Genomic DNA, 24,188 nt, shown 5'->3' with positions numbered 1-24,188 from the left:
AGAGGGAGAAGAATGAGTGGACACAAAGCTAAGGAATAGATGAGAGGCAGCCATGCAGGTGGGAGGCAGCCACAGGGAGCGGGGACCAACAGGCTGAGCCACAAGACCAGAGGCAGGAAGACTGAGAAAAGGAATTCAAGTCATTGTAAAAAACAAAACTGAATGGTTTGGCCCAGTGGCCAAATGGTTAAGAGAACCAGCCATCATATTCCAACCACACAGTTTGAATCCTGGCCCCTGAGACTTGAAACACACACAAGGCACTTGTGTGTGTGTGTGTGTTGTGTGTGCACGCATGCGTGCCCCAAATCCTGACAAGAGATTTGGAGAAGGGATTTTGACATGACCACGTTTTTTGGGGGGTGCTTTTGCCTTTCCCTTTCTCTGTGTCTCAATCTCTGACAAGCACTCACACCTTCTGGTAAAATAAAAATAAACCTTCACTGAATAATAACATATGAATGGACAGCAATCAGGGTAGTACTACAGAGACCTAAAGTATAGGTCAGTCACCTGGGTAAAGCGTCTTAATAACAGAGCAGGAGACAGTGCCTACTTGCGTGAAAACGAAGACCGCTTGCTTCCTGCAGTAGACATGTGAACTTCAGGAGCGGAAATGCTGCCCGTGCTGCTTGAGGAGCTGAAATCAGCTTCACTACCTGAAAAACAACAGTGGAGAGAAGCATGAAGGAAATGAAACCCGAGAACATGCTGGCCATCCCCTGCTTGTCCTCCCAGGGCCCTAGCTCCCTGCGTTTGTGTGCTCTAATTCAGCCTGTGCCAAGATTCCAGAGCTTCCAGGCTCAGCATTTCCCTCAAAGCAGACAAGAGGAGGCCCAAACACAAGGACATCATTTCATAAACACAGTGTGGAAGCACAGTAAGGCTGGTATAGACACGCGTGATCCACTGAAGGCAAGGAATGCACACCTCCTCCCTGTGTGTCGGGTTCTCACAACAACCCCATGCTACCAAGGCCCGTGCTTTAAAGCAACAGGACAAGCAATCTCATCGGTCCAAAACAAGATTTTGCAAGAGGTTGTTTTGGGCGTTTGCAGTCAGCTAATCATAGCTGAATTTGGCACGTTAGGTCAGGAGACAGTCAACCAGTTAGAAGCAGTCTGAACAAAACTTTTTGACCTGGCAAGATCTGATTGCTAACTTTCTCTAACTGTAGCTTCAGTTTTTCTTTAAAGAACAGAGCTTTGGCTCAGCCACAGTGGCACAGGCACTCAGGCTGCTGCTGCACAACCCTGAGGCCATATGGGAGGGCTCCTAGATTGCATCCCCATCCTTCCTAACTACCCAGGGTGCACCTGCAAGTGTACCCCCAGACCTGGCTGGCTGCAGGGCTCAGGGGAAGACTGTGGCATGAAAAACATGTCAAGGTCCTCCCCCCTCCCAATAAAGGAAATAAATTAATAAACTTAAAAAAACAGAACCTTAACAAAAAGAGGGAATTTAACATTTCCTAACACAACGATAGTGATAGAACCTATGAATTACACAAAGATCTGGAATTTTAGATTTGGAGTGGCATTGGTGCTGGGGTTGTTTAATAGTTTACAAAGATTACATTACGTTTTAAATATGGAATATGGCTGGGTGATTACACTAGAAACATGCTGCATGGTAGAGTAATTCAGATAAATTCAAATATATACATATATAATTTACATATATACATATATGTAACTACATACATATGTAGTTAGAATAAATTTATCTAAAAAAAATATATATATACACACATGTATATGTATACTAGGTTGTCAGAAAACTCATATGTTTCTATGTTTTTCTAGCAAAAATGCATCATGACTTTTCTGACAACCTAATAGTATTACAGTTCTGAGATAGTAATAATGAAAATATTTCCATAAATTTCTTGGGGAAAGTGAGGGAAAGGTTGAAGAGGCAAGGCAGAACAGTGGGAAGAAGGAAGAAGATACTGAAAAAAAAAATTCCACATGCTTTTGGAAAACAAATCTAGGTATAAAATTTGATTTGACTTTGTTACACCTATAACACAATCTGTGACTCTTCTGGCCCAAAACCTGGAGCCAGCTCACATTTCTGAGCTGAAAATATTATGAGTAATACAAATGCTTGAGTTTAACAAATAGTAAACAATAATTATTATCCTGATAATGACTAGTTATTGAGTGCCTACTGGTTCCAGGCCCCACATGAGATGTTTTTCATTCTTTATATTATTTATTCTTGGCAGTTTTGTAAGGTTGATATTAATCTCACTATTCTCCTACTGAGGAAACTGAAGCTGATTTGTCCAAGGCTTGTAGGTGATCTATGTTCTCCAGGACCAAATTCTCATGTTACTTCTACAACACCATTCTTTGTCTTCAGGAAGGTCATGAAAAGAAGAGGGGAATAGGTAAGCTTCCTAAATAAACTATACATTACCATCTCCCTAATAGGCCAAGATAAGCCACCGGTACAATATACAGTCAGACTTTGGCTCACTGGTGAACAGATTCCTGTCCCTGATAGGTTTTATTAGTTTTGCTAGAGGCAAAGATAGGCAGTGCAAAAGCAGAGAAAAATCTCTTTTTCAACTTCCAAGACCTCTCAGGAAGTCCAGCCTCTTCTGGAAAGAGATCAAGAATAACCCTTAGCTAGATGATAGCAGTGACTCCTAGTGCCCAGCAGAATTCTGGGAACATTAGGGCGGCAGTTTATTAGGACCCATGTCAGCTATTCCTTTCGGATTGCAGAAACCTTGGCTAATGATGTAATGAGCTCCTAGGAGCTTCCTGAACTTATTAATAATTAGTTGTCTCAAAAAAGAGGTAAAATACATAAAAAACATGAAGTGGAAAATTATTTGTTGAAGATAACATATATAGTAATAGCTTTGATTGAGTCAGTATACAGTGAATTCTAGATGGGAAAACTCATTTTATATGCTGTAGTAAGACACACTGAGTGAATGTAAAATAAACAAATTTAAAATAAAAATAAATAAATAATAAGTTGTCTCTGAGTAATGCATTGGCTAAATTGTATTTCAGAACTTTGAGGATTCATGATTGGTAATGTTATCCAACAAATGCCATGCCTGACAGCCTAATTCAAACAGCCTTGTCTGCTAGTAAATTATCAAGATGATTATTAAACAATAAAGATGGGGAATCTAAAAACAAGGTCCTGTGGGTTGAGCCACCAGGTTTAAAATATTATTTTCTAATGTGGAATTCTCACTCCAAAACACCTAGGTTTCATTCCTAAGCTACAAACAAAAACTCATCAATTATAATTGAACTGTGTAAAAACAGAAATTCTAGAACAAGAACAGACAATTGATGAAAATTCACTGTTACTTCATGATGCCTTTGATCTGTGATAATTACATTCTCTGAACCACAGAGAAAACTTTGTTCTATATTTTATTGCTACTCAAACTCAATATATTGACTCTTACATATTTGCAAGGCCTAAGGTCATTTTATTCCAGTTCTTTTCTATCTTAGCTTCTGCACATCTGAAAGAGATTAGAAGATACATTCAGGGTGCCCTGAAGCTGCATTCAAGACTATTTGAATAATATGATAATGAAAAATGTATATATTACTTCACAACTATTTTAGTTCATTATTTTAAAAAAACAAACCATTTATGCTTTGGTTAATGAAATATAAAATCAATGAGCTCTTTTCTGGAGTTGCACAGGAAAGCTAATTTTAATATGCCATCTGATATACTCTCCTCATTTAGAAGCAAAATTGCAGAGAAAAACTAGAGACCCATTTATCTATTAGTTGGCAACAAAGACAGAAGGAGGGCATTTCCTTTAAACAGTGTATGCAACTAGGATATTGTTGATGCTGTAGTTCAATGCTCTTGTGGATAATGAAAATCATGCACAAAGAGTACCTAACCTAAAAACATGGAACCTGAGTAAGAAGGCCCAGATCCAAATGCCACCTCTACTGTTCACTAGATGGAGGACTTAAGGTAAGTTACTCCACCTCTCCACACCTCAGTTTCCTAATCTGTTCAACGAAGGTGATAATCATAGGGCTTGCTTCATGGGGTTATTGTAAGTGATGAACACATTATACATACATACACATGCATACACACATGCTTTATATGTGCTTAGAAAAGCATCTGACCCATCATAAGCTCTCAGTGAGTGCTAGCTGCTTTTATTCTCCAGAAGTTAAAAAGACAACTTTTATTATACTACACAATTCTTTTGTATAAAACTTAGGGAAAAAAGCAATGATCAAGAAGGAAAAATATAGATTACAATTCCATAACCAAAAAATAACAGTTATCTTTCTGGTGTATGGGTGTTCAGAATTCATATTTAATCTATTATAAAATCTATTTATTTTTCTTTCTTTCTTTCTTTCTTTCTTTCTTTCTTTCTTTCTTTCTTTCTTTCTTTCTTTCTTTCTTTCTCTTTCTTTCTATTTTTTTTTTAGAGAGGTTTCACTATAGGGTGCTTATGCTCACCAGAGAGACAGAGACAGAAAGTGAGAAATCATCCCCGCCCCAGGGAGAATGGCCACACTACAATCTCTTCTCCTCCATTCTCCTCTTAAGATTTTGGGAATGCATGGACACATGGCTGGCATGAGTTTTAAGCCATCAGGTCCAGGACTTGAAAAGTGGTTGACTGTGGGAGTCCAGAGACATAACCATTACACTATCTGCTGGTTCCTATTTTTCTCTTTGTATAGTATAGGAAAAGCTTTAAAGCATACTGCCTTTTGTTTTATTTAAACAGTCATATGTGTAGGTTATGTCCAATTTTTCCATTATTAGGAACAAACACCAAATGTCAGAAACCATCCTATGGAACTTTACGTATTAACTCATTTATTTCTCAAGATATATAGGCCCCATGAGATAGAGACAAGTTTCAGCTCTGAGGCAGAGGTGAATGGCATGCACAAGGTGACGCAAGTACTGAGAAGTCAAAGCTGGAACTCAGGCCATTTGACTCCAGGCCCATTCTCTTAAACACAGGCTTAACATTCGATGGATCTCCTTGGGCATACAAATCTGTATTCTTGTCTTCTGGTCTCTTTAGAATAAATCCCTAAAAGGAGAATTTTTAAGTCAATTATATGTCAATTGGAATTCATTTAATACAAATTCCATAGAGATTTGGGGATGGCACTACTCTAAAGTACTTTTTGTGAACAAGAAAGTGTCTGCCCCATCTGCTTGTGTGTAGATACCCAACTGGAACATTTCTTTTGTCGCTAGGAAAACTCTGACAAAACATGGGAAACTATCTGGCCATTGAAAATTTGTTCTTTTGGAGCCGGGAGATGACGTAGTGGTTAAGGACGCTGGATTCCCACATGGCTGACTGCGGTTCAAGTCTCGGACCCAGCTACTTGCTTTCTCACATTCTCTCTCTCTGTCTTTCTCTGATCAAATTAAAACAAATAATATTAATAAAGTTAAATAAAAAAATAACTTAAAAAAAGAAAGAAAATTTGTGCTTGAAAAGCTCAAGGAAACTTTTATATATGCATTTCCAAGTCATTCCCATCCACACTGTCTTTGTTCCTCATCACTATTGTCTTTGATGAGCTGCCCAGGTTAGTGGAGCAGGATTTCAGACCGAGGAGAGGATGAATTTGATGACCTTTAGGATACCTTGCAATGCCAAGCTCTTGGTGACTAAGCATCCTGCAGCAGAAGGCATTTTTCCAACTATCAAGAAACTATGCCCAGTGGCCTCTAGAAATTCTGGAGGCTTTGGGTTTGCTAGTACTCTTGGATTCTTTTGAGAAGTTTTTACTTTTATTTATGTCAGAGTGATGACCAATCTGTGCATGTATAGTAAGGGCAGAGAATTAGAGAAGAAAGGAAAAATGGAGGCAAAAAGAACATGTGCCCAAACTGATAACTAGACTCATTTTACAAACACTGCCTGCAATCTGGTCTCTTAGGACATTATTATTTTCGTCTATTTTCAGAATACTGTGGAGTCTCATACACCAGAACAACACAGAACTCAGAACAGAGCAATCCCGCCTTCTACTAAGCTCTAATAAGTCATTCTAAATTACTGATTTAAGTATCCCCAACCTGCCTTTATCCTTTGTCACTGCAAAGCTATCAAATTAACTCAGGTTGGCCACCTATATCCCCACCTCAAATAGAGGCAGCAAATTACAAAAAAAAAAAAAAAAAAAAAAAAAAGATTTCCTACCTCTTCCTCTTTCATCCTCCACTCCCCACCACTACACACAGAGATACACTGATCTTTTATTTAAAGGTCTCTAGGGAGGAGAGAGTAGTCGTTTTCACTGAAGCCAAGCACAGCTATTAAGGAGCAGCTGGGCCTGTGGACACATGCAATTATAAAAGACACTAGTAAGAGAAGCTACTCCAAAGTGGATTCAGTGGAATTGACTCTGAGCTGCAAAGGGGTGAGGGGGGCCGAGCAAGTAATCCAAGAAATGCTTCACAGTCTAAGCAGGGTTTTTGCAAACTACTTCCCTGAACTGCCTATACGTGTTTATCTCAAAAAAGGAACCAAAAGATCAATAAATCGGCAGGAGACATGTACAGGTTTCCTTGCATTTCAGAACAGAAGTCTACATTACAAATTGTATTTATACAATTGTAATCCATTTACATATAATTTCCACATATCTTTCACTTTCAGAAACAATTTATCTTCATTCTGATTGCTGTTCAACTGATAGGGTTGCCACATACTTAAAAGCATACACATAAACACTGAAAAGCAAGAGATGTTCAAATATAAAGTATTTAGAAGTGTATAACTTAAATTGATAAATCTAGCCACATAAAAATAAAACTGCTTATGGGAAAATAACAAAGTCAAAGAAAAATGATACAATGAAAGGTAATATCTATAACATATGAGAAAAGGTTAATCTCCGTAATTTACCGAAAGCTCATATTAATTTAGGGGAAGATAATCCTAGGAAAGTGCACAAAGGATCTGAGCAGGCACATGTGACAGAAAAATAAAGAAAGGCAACGGCAAATATACAAGAAAAAGCAGGTAAACTCATAGAAACAAAAACATAACTAAAAACAAAGAGATTTTTATCATCTATCAGATCGACAATTTTTTTGATAAGACAACCTAATTATCCATCCACAGTGACTGGTTAAGTGGGGTGGTGCAGCTGCCTAAGAGAATACTCTACAATCATGAAAAGGAATGGCATGAGCCTGGGTACATGAAAGTGAAAAGATCTCTAAGACCTGTTATTACATGAGAAAAACAAGCACACTGGGTGTGGCATGTCTGGTTTTACGTAAATAAATCTTTGGATACTGTATAACCTACTATATACATAGAACATTTTTATTGACAGAGTAAAAAAAAGCTCGGTTAACCATCATTTCTATTGGAACAGAAAGTAAGAATATAAAAATACTCATTTTCATTTTATTATCTTCCTGAGCCATGGCTTTTTTAACCATGTATATATTATTCATTATAAAAAAAAACAAATAGGGGTGCAGTGACTTATGAACAATTCATTTTTTCTTTTAAAATTTTTACAGTGTTTAAGGAAAATCTTTTTATATTAACATAATCATTCCATATATAATGCAGCATTAAGAAGGCTTTAGAACCAAGACACCTTGGGTACTCTATGTATTCTCTGTGGGGCCTTGAACAAGGTATTTACCTCCTTAGTCTCCTTATCTGTAAATGGTGATGAGGATATTAACAGAATGGCTAAGTGATTGTGAGAATGGAGTTGAAATAAGAAAAGAAATCAGAATAGTGCCTGATATACAGCAAACACTCCATTAAAGTTTATTCTTACTTTAGGACCAGCATAGTGATTCTTATGTCACTGGACTCCCACATGGCCAACTGCAGTTTTATCCCCAGACTTGGTAGCTTGGAACTCATGCCAGGTGCAGGTGTGCATGTGTGCCCAAAATCCCTACAGAAGAACAGAGGAGAAAGGATTGCGGTGCGGCCATAACCTTTGGGAGGTGATTTCTCCCTTTCTGTCTCTGTCTCTCTGGCAAGCACATAGACACTATTGCAAAAATCTCTCTTAAAAAAAACCTTATTATTGGGACCAGCAGTGAGAGCAATGGCTATGTTGCTGAACTCCCATGTAGCCAACTGTGGTTTGAGTCTAAGACCTGGTGGCTTAAACTCATGCCAGGTGCGTGTGCATGCGTGCCCAAGATCCTGAGAGGAGAATGGAGGAGAAGGGATTGTGGCATGGTCATTCCCCCGGGGGGGGGATTTCTAGCTTTCTGTTTCTCTGTCTCTCTCTTTCTGGTGAGCACATGCCCCATATAGAAAAAACCCTCTCAAAAAAAAAAAAAAGCGCTTATTATTATTTTAGCTAGAACTGCTGATACAGTGGCTCAAGCACCAGAAGAAGGCATTTCAAACTTTATGTTTCCCTTAAAGAGATTCATAATAGGACGTGCCATTCTACAAAAGTCACACATTTAATAATCACTGTTCACAAAAGGTGGACTTCCCTTAGCCATTGTTAGTGATGGGCATGTGTCTTCTTTTTTGTGTGTGTTTGTTTAGAAACACACAATAGAGGGTTTCTACAAATTTGTGACCCTAAAACAGATTCTCATGGTCCTCTCCAAAAAATTCTAGCTCCCGAGTTAGAACCCTGCCTGCCTTCAGAAAGCCCCAGAGAAAATGTGAGGTTTACCAAAGCTTTTCTCTTAGCAGAGGCTAGTTGGTTGAGCCAGGTGGCTTTGAAAGACTGAGAAAGGGAAGGAAGAAGCATGGGAAAGGAGGACCAGAGCTTTGGAAGACTAAGAGAAGGAGGAAGCAAAGGAAAAGCGTCCCTAAGAGGGAAGAGAGGGACAAGAAAGACTCACCTAGTTTGCTCCTTTATCTTGGGCAGGCTCGGCTACCTATCATTAGAAATACAGGTATTCTACCTGAGGACCGGGAAGAGTGAATGAGAGACGTGATAAGAGGGTACAAAGAAACTTTAAGAAGGGAGGGAAGTTTGTAAATTTCTGACCAGAAGATGCTATAAAGCTTAGCTCTACCTCTCACTAGCTGTGCGGTCCTGGCCAATTTTTTAAAAATTCTCTAACTTACAAGGAGACCTATTTCCTTATAGCTCTCCTGAGTTAAATGCATTTTTAGAGCATTAAAGGGGAGGATGGGGACATACATAAGGCATAGTTATTTAAAATTGGGCCAGTGTTGGTGTGCAAAGCTAGTGTGATTGATTCATGGTTTGAAGTCTTGTTTTACTTATTTACTTTTTGGAAAGACTTTTGCTATAGGGCACATGTGTTGCTAGAGAGACAGAGAGATAGAGACACAGAAAGTGAGAAACCAACCCCCAGGGAGGATGGACACTCTGCAATCCTTTCTCTTTCATTCTCCTCTCAGGATTTTGGGTATGCATCCACAAGGGCCCAGTGTGAGTTTTAAGCCACTAGGTCCAGGAGTTGAACCACAGTCAATTAGGTGGGAGTCCAACAATGTAACCAATAGGCCATCTGCTGGTCTCTTGAAGTCCTGTTTCAAAAGAGGAGGAGCCAAACCAGCAGGTGGCTCAGAGGTTAAGGTGGCTGGATCCCACATGACTGACTATGCAGTTCCAGTGTAGACCTACTGACTTGAAAAACACGCTGGTAGGTGCCATGCCCAAAATCCTGATAGGAGAATGTAGAAGAGATTGCCGTGCTGCTATCCTACCTGGGGATAATGTTTCACTTTCCTTTTCTCTGTGTCAAAAAGTGTGCTTTTGAGGGAGTCAAACACTGTTCAGGAGAAAGAACTCAGACTCTGGCACACACTACACTTGGATCACCCCACCAATCCTCACCTACTGCCTTTGCTGTACTCCGTGGGTCCATGGCAGACAAGCTGAATGGCACCGAAGGACCCACAACCGGGCATCTGTTGGCCCCTCCACTAAATCAGCATTGGGAACAGCGTTTTGGCATGTGGGTTCCAGGGACAGCCCTGGCCCCTTTGCTTTTCACTGAACTGGTCTGGGAAGGGTCACATCTACAGTAGTCATGAACTTCTTTCTGACTCTCTTGGGGACCCAGTAACAACAGAGCAAATCTTCCCTGAAGTCTTGTCCAGACTCTTACAAGTTCCTTATCTTTGACTTTGGGTCAGATTTATTGAAATGAACTTCTGCCTCTTGGGGAAAAAAAAAAAAAAAAAAGCTATCTGTGAAGTCTGCTTCTATTTAAGAGGTGTTTACCTAACTGAGGTGACTGCCTAGCCTGTCTGGCAGGAAAACCTAAATCAGGAAAAAAGGTGGTGGGTACAGAGCAGGGGTGTCATTATGGGGGGAAATTACCAGGGAAGAAAAGAGGTGAGGATGCAGTGGGAGAGAAAAACGGGGACTGAGATGCCACCAACTAAAAAGTCAGGGGGGGGGGCTAGGATTTACAACTGCGACCTTCAGTCCTGAGTACAAAGGTGAAGGAAAGGGACTTATTTTTGGAGTCTCTTATTCTCCACTCTTCTCTCCTCACGGAGGCCCTGCTGTCTGCTTGCTGTCCTAGACTGCGGATGGAGCAGCCATCCACATACTGAGAAAGAAATGGAATAATTTACAACTTGCTGCCAAGGCACCCAGGAGGGCTCAGACAAACCATGTGTTTAAATCTCACCTCTGTACTTAAGCACTTTTTTATTTTTTCAATTGACTCTAAGTCCTACAGTTTCGCCTGCCTCCTCTCATCTCTGTACCCACTGTACGGTGACCTCCAGACTTGTGTGTCTGTTCTCAACTCACAGGTTCCTGCCCACTGGCAGTAGCAGCTCTGGGAGGGTCATGGTCCACAGTGGCCCTTGCTTCCCACACCTCGCTCATTCCCTGGACTCTTCTCAGCAGCGCTGACCTCCGCTGTCCCTCCCTTTAAACTAAGCAGAGTCACATCGCAGGACTCAAACCTACTCCACTTCTAATACCTTGATATCATTTCATCTCGGTCCATTAATTTTCTCCTCTCTCTTTCTTGCTTGCATTTTTTAAATCTCTTCAAAAAGTTCATAAAAAATGAGGTTGTTTCTCTTTTCTGTTTATGAGGTAATATGGTTTAATTGCAGCCTTGGTTACTAGCTGCGTGATCTTGGGAAGGGCACTTAATCTCTCTGTGTCTCACTTTCTTCTAGGAAAGGGAAATAATCATAGAATCTATTTTTTGTTGTTGTAAGGATCACGTAAAATATGTGAAACATGTACAAATAATGCCTGTCACTCAGGAAGAGCACTTAAAGACCACTGTCGGGACCAGCAGTTAGCATAATGCCTATGTCACTGGACTCCCATGTTGTTGACCATGGTTTGCGTCCTGGACCCGGTGGCTTAAAACTCACGCCAGGCACGTGTGCGTGTGTGCCCAAGATCCCGAGAGGAGAATGGAGGAGAAGGGATTGCGGCATGGCCATCCCCCCTGGGGGGTGACTTCTTGCTTTCTGTCTCTCTGTCTCTCTCTGTCTGGCGAGCGCACGCGCCCTATAGCAAAAACCTTTACAAAAAAAATTAAAATAAAGACACCACTGTTATTTTAATATTTCTTCTTATAATTATCCTCTTGGAACTACATCTAGGTTCCAATACATGCGACATTGAAATAAGAGAGAAGGGCCAACAGATGGCATGGTGGTTGAGGCTCTGGATTCCCACACAGCTAGAGATTGAGTCTCAGACCCAATGGCTTAAAAACCTCATTGGGCATGTGTACGTGGTACCCAAAATCCCAAAAGGAGAATGGAGGAGAAGAGATTATGACATGGCCACCCCCCATAGGGGGTGATTTCTCTCTCTCTCTCTCTCTAACTTTCTCTGGTGAGAGAATGTACCCTATGGAAAAATTCTAAAAAAAAAAAAAAAATCAGGGAGAACTTGGAGCAAGGATTAAGGATAAGGTGAAGCTGTCATGTGGAAAGTGAGTGGCAAGAGAGGATTCAAACCAGTGTGAAAATAGGAGGAGGAGGTCTTCAAAAAGTTCATAAAAATGAGTCTTATAAAGAAAGTGTGCATGGATTTCAAAAATTTTTGCACCATAATAAACTCATATTTTAATTCTTTTAAGCTACTGAGCAGAGACTTGAACCTCAGTTGGCCATGTGGGATCTGATTCTCCATGCACAGTGCTCAGCCACTGTACTATGGGTCAGCCCTAGATTTTTCATTTGGGTAAATGTGTATTTTCATTTCCTGAAGTGCAAGTCTCTCTAAGAAAAAATTAAGAGAGCAAATCCACCTATAGTAATATATTCCATAGGCAACAAAACAAAATGAACCTCTGTGGATCATCTGTCTTTCCACAATTGTCCTTAAATCTTTTCTTCCCACTTGTTATAGAAAATGAAAAGCTAAAAGTAAAACTAGAATTGCTGTTTTACCCTATCCAGTTTTGGACTCCCACAGGCCTGAGGTGACTTTGTGTCCTATGGAAGTTCTGACCTTGACTAGCCTTAAAAGGTTAGGAATGACCTGGTGCCCTGTTGTCCTTGGCTTAGGCTACTCCATGACCCTTTTCCTCAGCCTTGGCAAGGAGACAGCCCTTGAATGTGAGAAGCTGACCCACAGGTACTGGGTTACGCATACCACTTCACCGAGGGAGAGACCCTTGTCCCAGAGTGGAGAAGGAGAGAGCCAGGTGGAGGCCTCCTTGTGCATACCACGTGCTGGTGTTGAATACAGCCCAGAGCTTGTTCCTAGTTCTGAGGCCAAACACTGGGTTTGAAATGCAAGGGAGGGAAATATCTAAATTTTAAGGCAGCTTTCCCTGTTTGGGAAAAGAGAAAGTCACGATGTAAAAGTCTCTACATTAGAACACAATTCCCATTCCTCTAAGACCGTGACTCTCAGACTGTGACTGCAAACCAGTAGTATCAGCATCACCTGGGAGCATATTTCTGACTCAGCACTAGTGAGTCCAGGGCTCAAGTATCTGCTCTTTAATTTGAGGATTGTGCAATTTCAGGCTTAGCCTCACTAGGCCTCATTTTTCTTGCTCTAAGAAAAAGAGACAAAGAGAGTGCCTATCACAGGGCTGCCTGTGTGGTTGAAGTCCCGGGCCCGGTGGCTTGGAAAACACACTGTGTGTATGTGGGAGGGAGGGGGCAAACTCCCGAGAGGAGAATGAAGAAGGGATTGCAGTGTGGCCATCCCCTCGGTGGGTACTTTCTCACTTTCTCCGGTGTGTGCATGTGCCTTATAGCAAATTAATAATAGGAAAAAAAAGAAGAAGAAAGAAAGAAAGAAAAAATACCTATCATGTCGAATTTTTTTTTTTTGAGAGGTTTTTGCTATAGGGCGCGTGCGCTCGCCAGACAGGCAGAGAGAGTCATAGAGACAGAAAGCGAGAAACCACCCCCCAGGGGGGATGGTCACACCACAATCCCTTCTCCTCCATTCTCCTCTCGGGATCTTGGGCACGCACGCACACGTGCCTGGCGTGAGTTTTAAGCCACCGGGTCCAGGACGTGAACTGCGGTCGACTACGTGGGAGTCCAGCGACATAGCCATTACGCCAACTGCTGGTTCCCTCATGTGGAATTTTTGAGAATGAAATGCCACAATGTGGACTAATGTCCGTGCATAATAAATATTCACCATTATTATTTTCACTAGCCTACTTATCCAGGCACTGGGTACATGTGCTGTTAAATACCAAGTTTCTCTCAGTCTTATCACATATGAGCATCAAAAACTTTTCTCTTTTAGATACGTATATGTTAAATAAGAATGCAAAGTGTTTGCTGAATGACTAAAATGCTAACACAAATGATAAGTCTTTAGAGCGCCTGGCTCCTCTCGTAGTTGATAAGCATGGCTTGTTATGTTCATATACTCTTCGAAGTTGCTTATGGATTTCCATTTAATCCTCATCTCAAATCTAACAGATAAATACAATTACTATTCCCATCTCACAAATGAAGGAAGGAGAGAACATAACCATTCCAGGTCACACGGCTCATAAATAGTGATGCTGGGATCAGAAAGGCCGTAATAATAAAAGCCTCAAACTAAGCCTTCAACACTAAGAAAGCGCACCTGAATGGAACTTCGAGCACTGGGGAAACGTTTTCTCCAAGTGTCTGCTCGCTTGCCCTTGTAAAGGACATGCTGGCATCTTTGAAAATCTGCAGCAGGGGGTCTTAATACGATTATACAGCTCTGTTCTGCACTCCCTACCAAGAGCGAGCAATTAGTGAAAACAGACTACATTAGCTAGGAGACTGCTCTTTTTAAGCATGGTAACCCTTACGGCTGAGACACTTATCTACTTTCAACACAAATAATGAGATAGAATCTTCATTCTTAAACAAAAGGTTAACATATTACACATAATATATTTAAAATAAATAGTGTTGCTTTCTGAGTATCAGGTAGGAAGGAGTTTTACATGAATTTGTCCAAAGACTACCTGCATCAATACTGCCTAGACTATTTGTTAAAAATAAAGATTCTTGAGTCAGACTCCAGAGAGGCCAATTGAAACTTCTTCAAGTCAATCCCATAATCCCTATAAACTGCCCAAGGGATCTTTCATGCGCAGTAGAATTTGAGAACCACTGCAATATAGTGCTTATTTTCAAATCTACCCAGTTAGTAACTACTCTGTCCGCTTCTGCCTGTCCTGAATGTCCCACCCGAGGTCATCATCATTTCTCGCCCAGAATGGCTGAAATAGCCTCACATTGTGCCCAGCTGCTCGGTGTGGTCCTGAGCAGCCTGTCTTCCACACGGCTCCGGATCATAAATCTCATTAGCTGATTCCCTTGTTGAAACCCTTCAGCCATGCCCCCGCATTCTTAAGATAAGGTCCAAAGTCCTGGGCATGATTTATGAGCCCTTCATGATCTCGTTAGCCCGTGCCTGCCGCATCAGCACACCTCCAGCCAGGAGAAGCACTCACCATTTCCTGATGGTGGTACAGTGTCTCTAGACTCCTGGCTTCCACACACACTCTTCCTCCTGCCTGGATTATTTTCCTGCCGACTAGGCCTGGCTAGCCTGTCCTTCGCGTTCCATGCTAGCCTGGACCTTAACTTCCCTCGGGTGCCCTTTATGTTCTCACCCAACCAGAATTTAACAAGCACGGCTGCGCTGCACCACAACCGCCTGTTTGCTTTCACACGTTTCCCAGGACACTGTCAGTTCCTTGAGGGTTTATTTGTAAGTTTACCTCAGTGTCCAACGCAAGGTTCAGCATATACTACCTGCTGCTGCCTTGAGAGACTTCACAGCATTGAAGATTCTTCCACCTTTGGCATTTGGCAATGGCTCCTGGAAGGGATCTTAACTGGGTTATCTTCCTCATTCTCCTATATCCCCCCATTAAGTTGAGTTAACAAACTGGTTATTTCCAAATAGGACAAAATTACTCCCTCCACTCCTACTTCTATCCCATATGCCCAGATCTCTTAAAACTCAAGTTTTCAGCCCCTAATACTAGCAGCCCAAAACTCGGCAGGCTGGGAAGCCCCCTATCTTGTTTTCACTGTATCCCCAGAACCACGCACAGTGCCTGGCATCCAGTAGACTCAAAAGAATATGTAATGAAGGAAGGAAGAAAAGTCCGAAAAGAACTAATAGATATGCTTATGGAAAGAGTACCATTAATATTGGAGAAATCATAAAGGGATAGAGACTAAGGAGATTAGAAACAGACCAAACATATGCAGGTTATTACGGGGTCACTGAGAAAGTCATGACACATTTCTCATAGAAAAACATAGAAAAATTCATCATGACTTTCCTGATGACCTAATAAAACAGAAAAAAAGGGGGGGGCAGCAGGTGGTGTAGTGGTTAAAGGTGCTGGATTCCCACATGGCCGACTGTGGTTTGAGTCCCTTGACCTGGTGGCTTGTTTTCTCTATTTCCCTTTCTCTCTGTCTTTCTCTGATCGAATTAAAAAGTAGTAACAAATAAAATTAAATAAATGAATGAATAATTCTCTTAGAAAAAAAGATAAATTCTGAAAATCACGAATTGCTAAGTTTGGTGTGGATCTCCAATAAAATTATAGAAAAGGTCCCTTAATGAGGTAAAAAAAAAATAGCCAATAAACATCTACCAGATATGAAAAACAGTTCTCACTTCCTTTTCTGATGGAGATATGATTGCCACATAAATCACATATCTGGAATGCAGTAGACATTGAAACAAACATTTGGGATACTCTTATGAACAAGGCTGACATGTGTGCACCGGATGATAGCACAGTTCAGTACCCGGAGGATGTTGACTAATGGACTGCCTGTCAACCTCGAGGGAAATTTTTAGTAGCATGTCACCTGCTCTGTCCTTGCCCTTATCCTATTTAACAGGCTTAATTAATGACATAAATGAAAATATGGATGCACGGTGATGATGGCAGACCACAGATTGCACAAAGAAGCGATAACGAAGACAACGAATGACAGAGTCAGATAACAGTGCTACCAGCCCCTGAGGACTCGGAGCCTACTCTGTCAGGAACGCTGCATCCGCTAGTTCCTTTAATCCTTCTTCCCAAAGACATTGGGGTAAAGAGGAGAGCCTGAATTTCTGAGTGGTGGTGAGACTCTCCCCCAGTCACAGAGCTAACCAACAGCAGAGCTGCTTATTTCACTTGAGTCTACTTTCTTCTTCACCCATCTGCTTGGTACCTCATGAGCAGAGTTCACAAAAACCTGAGAATCCAAAACCAATCTATTTAGTCCATTTCAAATAGATGTTGAACCTGGAGCACTCTAAGGCACTGCGTGGTGGGGGAAATAGGAAGAAACACAGTCAAAATGCCCAAGACTCTTCCAGGAAGAGTTGAGTCACACGAATAATTAGAATATAAAGTGGAACTCTGGGAGTGCAATACACAGAGAGGGCACTCAGCAAACATGGAAGAGGAAAAACTAAACTATTAGCTAGGGTGAGGGGAAGAGGTGAGGGAATATGTCATGAAAAAATGCCACTTGAGCGTGGTCTGGAGCACCAGTGAGAATATGATCATTTGTTGGGGATGTGAAACAGCGACCTGAGGTGAAAGGGACGGCATGAACTGAAATATGGAGGGAGGAAAGAACAGGTAAGTGTAGAATACATGGAGTCCCTTGTTTGACTGGAGAATAGTGATCAGATGAGAAGAATGCCACCCAAAAGGTGAGTTGTAGCCAGAGTTGAAAACTTGAAATCTATGCTACAGTGAGTGGGAACCATGACATATTGAAGGCAAAAGGGAGTCCTGATAAATTTTGAATGGGGGTGTGACATGAACCGAGTGTGGTTTTATGAAGATACCGTGACAGCTGGAACTGGAGGCGAGACTGCAATCTGGACAGAAGTGCAGGTTAGGAGCTAGGTCCTAACAGGAGATAAAGGAACAGGAGATCTGATCATCGAGCCCCTTTCCACATAGCTCTTAGGTTGATGAAATTAACAGCATAGGTTGAAAACTGAAAGTGTAGGCAAACAAAAGGATTTAAAACGGGAAAGTATAAAGTAAGTTAAACATTAACAAACACCTTTATCTTATGCTCTGTACTTAACTGCAGTGCTACTCATATAAGAGCAATCAAATGGAGACAGGTGTTTTCTGCCCCACCAAAGACTAGAAACACAAACCAAAAGAAACTGTCTCAATCAAATGAAGGTGGGGGGGGCTCATATTCCTTGATGAATTTGAAAAATTGAATAATTTGATCAGAATGTATCAAGATGCTCCAAGATCAATGACAGATTTACTTCCATGTCATCTTAAATGCATTTTGGCGGGGGGGGGGGGGGGGAGAAAGAACGACGTCATGAAAAAATGCCACTTGAGCGTGGTCTGGAGCACCAGTGAGAATATGATCATTTGTTGGGGATGTGAAACAGCGACCTGAGGTGAAAGGGACGGCATGAACTGAAATATGGAGGGAGGAAAGAACAGGTAAGTGTAGAATACATGGAGTCCCTTGTTTGACTGGAGAATAGTGATCAGATGAGAAGAATGCCACCCAAAAGGTGAGTTGTAGCCAGAGTTGAAAACTTGAAATCTACGCTACAGTGAGTGGGAACCATGACATATTGAAGGCAAAAGGGAGTCCTGATAAATTTTGAATGGGGGTGTGACATGAACCGAGTGTGGTTTTATGAAGATACCGTGACAGCTGGAACTGGAGGCGAGACTGCAATCTGGACAGAAGTGCAGGTTAGGAGCTAGGTCCTAACAGGAGATAAAGGAACAGGAGATCTGATCATCGAGCCCCTTTCCACATAGCTCTTAGGTTGATGAAATTAACAGCATAGGTTGAAAACTGAAAGTGTAGGCAAACAAAAGGATTTAAAACGGGAAAGTATAAAGTAAGTTAAACATTAACAAACACCTTTATCTTATGCTCTGTACTTAACTGCAGTGCTACTCATATAAGAGCAATCAAATGGAGACAGGTGTTTTCTGCCCCACCAAAGACTAGAAACACAAACCAAAAGAAACTGTCTCAATCAAATGAAGGTGGGGGGGGCTCATATTCCTTGATGAATTTGAAAAATTGAATAATTTGATCAGAATGTATCAAGATGCTCCAAGATCAATGACAGATTTACTCCCATGTCATCTTAAATGCATTTTTTTTGGGGGGGGTAAGCAAATAAGCTCAGTAAATTCTGGCCATTTCTGGCATCTGTACAAAGTGTGAGAACAAAAGCAAATGCAGAAATGAAAGGCCCGTCTGGGTTTGTTTTAAGTCTGACACGTGTTCAAGGTACTAAAGCGAGAAAAGGAGAGGCCGGCTAATGAAGTCACGGAGAAACGTTTTCAGAAGAAGGTCTGGCACCATGGCAGAGATTTCTGGATCATGGGATGGGCTCAGACGGAAGCAGGCAGCACAAGGCAGTGGAACAGCTCTCACACTCCCGCCCTTGGACACCTGCTCAAGGCTTGCAGAGTCTAGCACCTGCCCAGAAGGGGTGCTAGGGTGCTATGAACACCTGGGACATCTCACTCTTCCTTCAACCCTCCTGCCAGAGCTGGGGTGCACGTGGAGAGACAAGGTACTCTGTTCCGGCAGCAATTCCCAGCTTTTCACCTCTTAGCATTTGTCACCTAAAAAGTATTTGAACGCTCAAGCTTTTGAATACAATGTCGTTGAATGCTTCCCGCCTTCTTCCACTGTCCCCAACAACAACAAAAAAATGCATCCAACTAATCCTAGTCTGCTTTATAGCGCTTAAAAAGAATGAAGCACACTCACAATTAGACTATGCTCTGCACACAAATTAAAATCTGCACTTCCATGGGCTCCTTGAATGGAACTGTCCGCCATCTCAACCCTCTGTAAAGTCTGTCACATAGCTCCTGTTCCCAGGCCCACCCTTGCTTGCTCAGCTACTCCGCCCCACCTCCCCACACAAGTCAGCTTTTAAATTCAAGTGTACTCAGTGTTCCCTACTTTCTCCAACACTTCCCTTCTCTCCCACAATGTCCTATGAAAAAAAAAAAGAAAAACAAAATAGAATGGAAAAGCAGAGCAGAACATTATGAAAAAATTAAGGTCACTCTCCTTAGGATCCCTAGGGAGTGTTTGCATGGCAGTAAATAGAAGACAGCTAGGCTTTTGAAATGGTAGTTGGACAATATCTCCAGACAATGAATAGTATGTGACCAATTTCTGTGGCCTGCATTTGAGAGTACCCCATGAGATAAAACTAACAAAACTGGAAAGTAACAAGCCCAGTAAAATTGAATTCCAGTATCTCTGCTGCATATGGAACTACAAAAATGCCTTCTAGGCCCTGTGAAATCCATTCACTCATAAATATCTATGGAGATGCTAGTGAGTTCCAGGCACTGTGATAATTAAGGGAAACACAAAAGCAAAGACAACATGGCTCCTGGCCTTTAAAATTTTACTCTTACAGGACTAGCAGATGGCAAAATGGTCCGTTACTGGACTCCCATGTAGTTGAACATGGTTTGAGTCCCAGACCGGGCAGCTTAAAACTCACCCTGGGTGTGTGTGTGTGCGTGCCCAAAATCCCTAGAGAAGAATGGAGGAAAAAGAACTGTGGTATAGCCATCCCCTCTCCCTCGGGGGTGATTCCTTGGTCTCCGTCTCTCCATCTCTCTCTGTCTCTCTGGTGAACACATGTACCCTATAGCAAAAATCTCTCCAAAACAAAATAAAATAAAATTTTACCATTGTGTCCCAACATATTTTGGAGAGGACACCTATCTAAGGTGATGAAATTATCTTTAAAGTACAAAAAAATGATAAAGCACCCATTTTATAATAGTGGTTTCCCTGGGGAGGCCGAGTATGGGATCTGGGAAGACCATGCAGGCAGTCTGAGTGGAGGCAATGCTTATAGTGGAAGGTGGAATCCTAAGTGTGCTTTAGTGTTGTGCTGTCTAGCTTACATACATGCCATACACTCTCTTGTTAAGCACCACATTATATGCAATCATTAAAGTTACATAGGGAGCAGCAAACAAATTTCAAACAAAAACATAAATTAACTAAGAGACAAAGAAAAGAAAACGGAAGGAAGGCGAGCAAGTGATGAATACAAAAGAAAGAAAACATGGTCCTTGTCTTAGGAAGGTACACATTCTAGTAAAAGAAAAGGACATCTAAAAAAGAAGTATTCAACACAATATGGTGACCATAATAATAGAATTTTTAGAAATCTCAAACTCTAAGGACATACACAGTGCTTAAATTAACAATGGCATGGGGAGTTTAGACCACCAAGTGTCTTGCTACTTAAAGACCCCGTCTACCCTTTATGAATGTCAATGCTGCATTAGGTCCCAAGGTCTGGCTAACATGCTCCCTGCTGTGCTCTCATGGGACCCTGAACTTCTCCTAGAAATGCAACACAGATGTAGGGGGTGATTCCTTGGTCTCCGTCTCTCCATCTCTCTCTGTCTCTCTGGTGAACACATGTACCCTATAGCAAAAATCTCTCCAAAACAAAATAAAATAAAATTTTACCATTGTGTCCCAACATATTTTGGAGAGGACACCTATCTAAGGTGATGAAATTATCTTTAAAGTACAAAAAAATGATAAAACACACATTTTAAAATAGTGGTTTCCCTGGGGAGGCCGAGTATGGGATCTGGGAAGACCATGCAGGCAGTCTGAGTGGAGGCAATGCTTATAGTGGAAGGTGGAATCCTAAGTGTGCTTTAGTGTTGTGCTGTCTAGCTTACATACATGCCATACACTCTCTTGTTAAGCACCACATTATATGCAATCATTAAAGTTACATAGGGAGCAGCAAACAAATTTCAAACAAAAACATAAATTAACTAAGAGACAAAGAAAAGAAAACGGAAGGAAGGCGAGCAAGTGATGAATACAAAAGAAAGAAAACATGGTCCTTGTCTTAGGAAGGTACACATTCTAGTAAAAGAAAAGGACATCTAAAAAAGAAGTATTCAACACAATATGGTGACCATAATAATAGAATTTTTAGAAATCTCAAACTCTAAGGACATACACAGTGCTTAAATTAACAATGGCATGGGGAGTTTAGACCACCAAGTGTCTTGCTACTTAAAGACCCCGTCTACCCTTTATGAATGTCAATGCTGCATTAGGTCCCAAGGTCTGGCTAACATGCTCCCTGCTGTGCTCTCATGGGACCCTGAACTTCTCCTAGAAATGCAACACAGATGTAGAGGGACCCCCTGGTTGACTAGTGCATCCCAGTGCCTGGGTCACTGACTGGCATATTCATTATTGCTGAAAAACTAAAACAAACAGCAAATCAGTTCTGTTAAATCATGGCTGAGACTGAAGAGGAAAGGAAGGGCACAAATGCTGAGTTAGAAAATCCCATTCAGAACTCAAGAATGCCCCGGCTTTGCACAGACAAAACTCCTTTACTGTCTGCCCCTGGCTCTGAGGCTTGGCAGTATTAGGGCAATGGTGCAAACTTGCAGATCCTCCTAAGCCACCTCTCTACATGCTCTGGAGCTTGTAAGCCTGTGGTTTGGACCCTTCACTTCTTCCACTGTGAAGGAAAAAGCACTGGATGTCAGGCAGTAACCCAGGATCAGGTTCAGACACAGCCTCCATCTCTAGAACAGTCAGGCCTGCCAGTAGTCTCGGCAGAAATCAGATCTTCCTGGCAGAGGCTTGCAGAACCTGCCTACCTCCGCCTCAGAAGTGAGCACAAGAAGCCAAAGACTCAGGAGGATCCAATTTCCCTGAATAATGTTACCGCCACACACAAGAGAAGCAAGCATCCCTGCCTCTGAAACTTCCTCGAACTCCCCTGATGAAAAAGGACACAGCAAATAGAACTGTTAACAAGACTTCCCACAGCTCCCAGAGTCTGACAAAGAGCCCCACAACTCATGACAGCAGCTCCAACTACTTGACAGACTCTTGACAAACTGCGCATGATCAGAGCATGTGCACGCATGATCAATAACAATAGGAGAAAAAGTGAGGCATTACTGTGATCACAGAGCAGTGGAATATAAGTGAAAGGTCACCACATGCTGGTGGCAACGTGGTAAGGGTTTCATTTTTGTCTTGAAACATAACAAGTGAAAGTTGATTCTAGCTAGATTAGCTGAGTGATAGCGCATGTGAAATTATGTTTAGCAAAATACATTCAGCACGTATGGACAAACATCAATTGCAAGTTCCCAACACAGAGCCCTCATTTTAAACCACATCCTACAAATGTTCCCACTCCTCCCCATGCAAGAGAATGGGTATAGTTTTTGTTGCACAAGCCACAGTCTTTCTAGGACCAACAGATGGAAGGAAGAGAATATGCCAGAAAGAAGTGGGAAATGAAAATGACATTCAAGTAAAAATAAGACTGCAAAATATAATCTGGGTCAAGTCTTCATGCATTTTGAAATAAGCAGCAGCAGGCTCGGCACATATGGCACTGGTTTTATATATATTTTTTGGCTCAGATGTCACAGTGGATTAGTGCAAAAGGAAAAACATCCCAGCAAGGGGCCTATTTTTAAACAGATTCATCAATCATGTCCCATCTCCTTCTTTCCCATCATTCCCTAAACTTTCAACTTAATGAAACTACTTTTTTATTTCCCCACAATATGCCATGTCCTGAATTCTGAGCAGAAATCGTTTTACAAAAGGAAGTAAGCTCAAAAGTAGAGCCTAGATTTTGTCACATTTTTACTGCCAGTTATAAATATGAACTGGACTTACTACCACTTAGCCTCTTCTACCCACTGGGGTACACTACACAGTCACTGTGTGTGAGTGGCAACAAAATTATTAGACAACATTGTATCATAAGGTGTGTACAGCAAAATATAAAACTACATAGTTGGAAAGAAAAAATAAACACTGTGTTTTTCACTGTTAGGTAGCTACATTTTCATGTACATTGTATCATAATACCTATCAAAATGCAAACACAAATAGGTTCTTAGTAAGTATTTGATACTAAATTTGGTAGGATGAATGGAACCAAGCCAAAGAATTGTACAGGCAGTTGACTATAGTCTCCCTTGACCACAAAGCACTTTACAAATCAATGCTTACTGTAATCATAACACATCAATAGCTAATGTTTATCATATGCCATCAGCCATTGATTCATTGATTAAGTTATTGCCCTTTCAGAGCAGCCTTATCTGATAGGTTATTACGTGCACTATAAAGTGGAAGGGACAGTTTAAGAGATGAGATTCAAATATTTTGAAGTTGAAATAAATTTCTATACTCTTCTCATTTTCAGAGATGGATGAAAAAGAAAGTTCATCACAGCTACCTTGAGAAAGGAATTTGGGGCCTTTTACTACTACTTTGGGAAAAGTATCATTGACATGATTTCCTGGTTCTTCAAAACCATGATCTCAACAGAATTTATCATGTAGCCATGTTTATCTGCTGCTTCAACTCCTGACTGAAATTATACTTACAAAATATTAAGGCAATGACCTAAAGGTTGACCAGTGGCAAAATCAGGAATGGAGTAGTCATCGGTACACTCACATTCTCCAAAGGCGGTACCTTCCTACCATTTGGGGCAATTAAGACTGAGGCATGTAACCACTGGGAAAGATGACCTCTAATAGTTTGCCTTTGCCTGGACTGTCATGAGCACAGAAAATAAATTCACAATTCAGCATAATGCTCTGCTTCACCCTTTTGTACGATTACGAGTGACTCTGTCTCATATCAATACAGTACATCTTGCACTTTAAAAAAAAAAAAAAAAAAAAAAAAAAAAAAAAAAAAAAAAAAAAGGAAT

The 24,188-nt window shown here is 41.2% G+C and overlaps 1 protein-coding gene across 4 annotated transcripts in view; it reads right to left on the bottom strand.

The window, feature by feature from the left end:
• The window catches only part of SYBU (syntabulin), an 80,492-nt gene that overhangs the window by 12,643 nt on the left and 43,661 nt on the right, over nucleotides 1-24,188 (bottom strand). For all 4 annotated transcript variants that reach the window (XM_006161693.3, XM_014592929.2, XM_006161694.3 and 1 more), the window contains one exon: nucleotides 557-659. In XM_006161693.3, coding sequence (XP_006161755.1) covers nucleotides 557-659 — 103 coding nt within the window. The remainder of the gene's footprint in view (nucleotides 1-556; nucleotides 660-24,188) is intronic.

Source organism: Tupaia chinensis, unplaced genomic scaffold (assembly GCF_000334495.1).
Source record: "Tupaia chinensis unplaced genomic scaffold, TupChi_1.0 Scaffold138854_1, whole genome shotgun sequence".
Lineage (NCBI taxonomy): Eukaryota > Metazoa > Chordata > Mammalia > Scandentia > Tupaiidae > Tupaia > Tupaia belangeri.
This window is presented reverse-complemented; position numbering and strand designations above follow the sequence as displayed.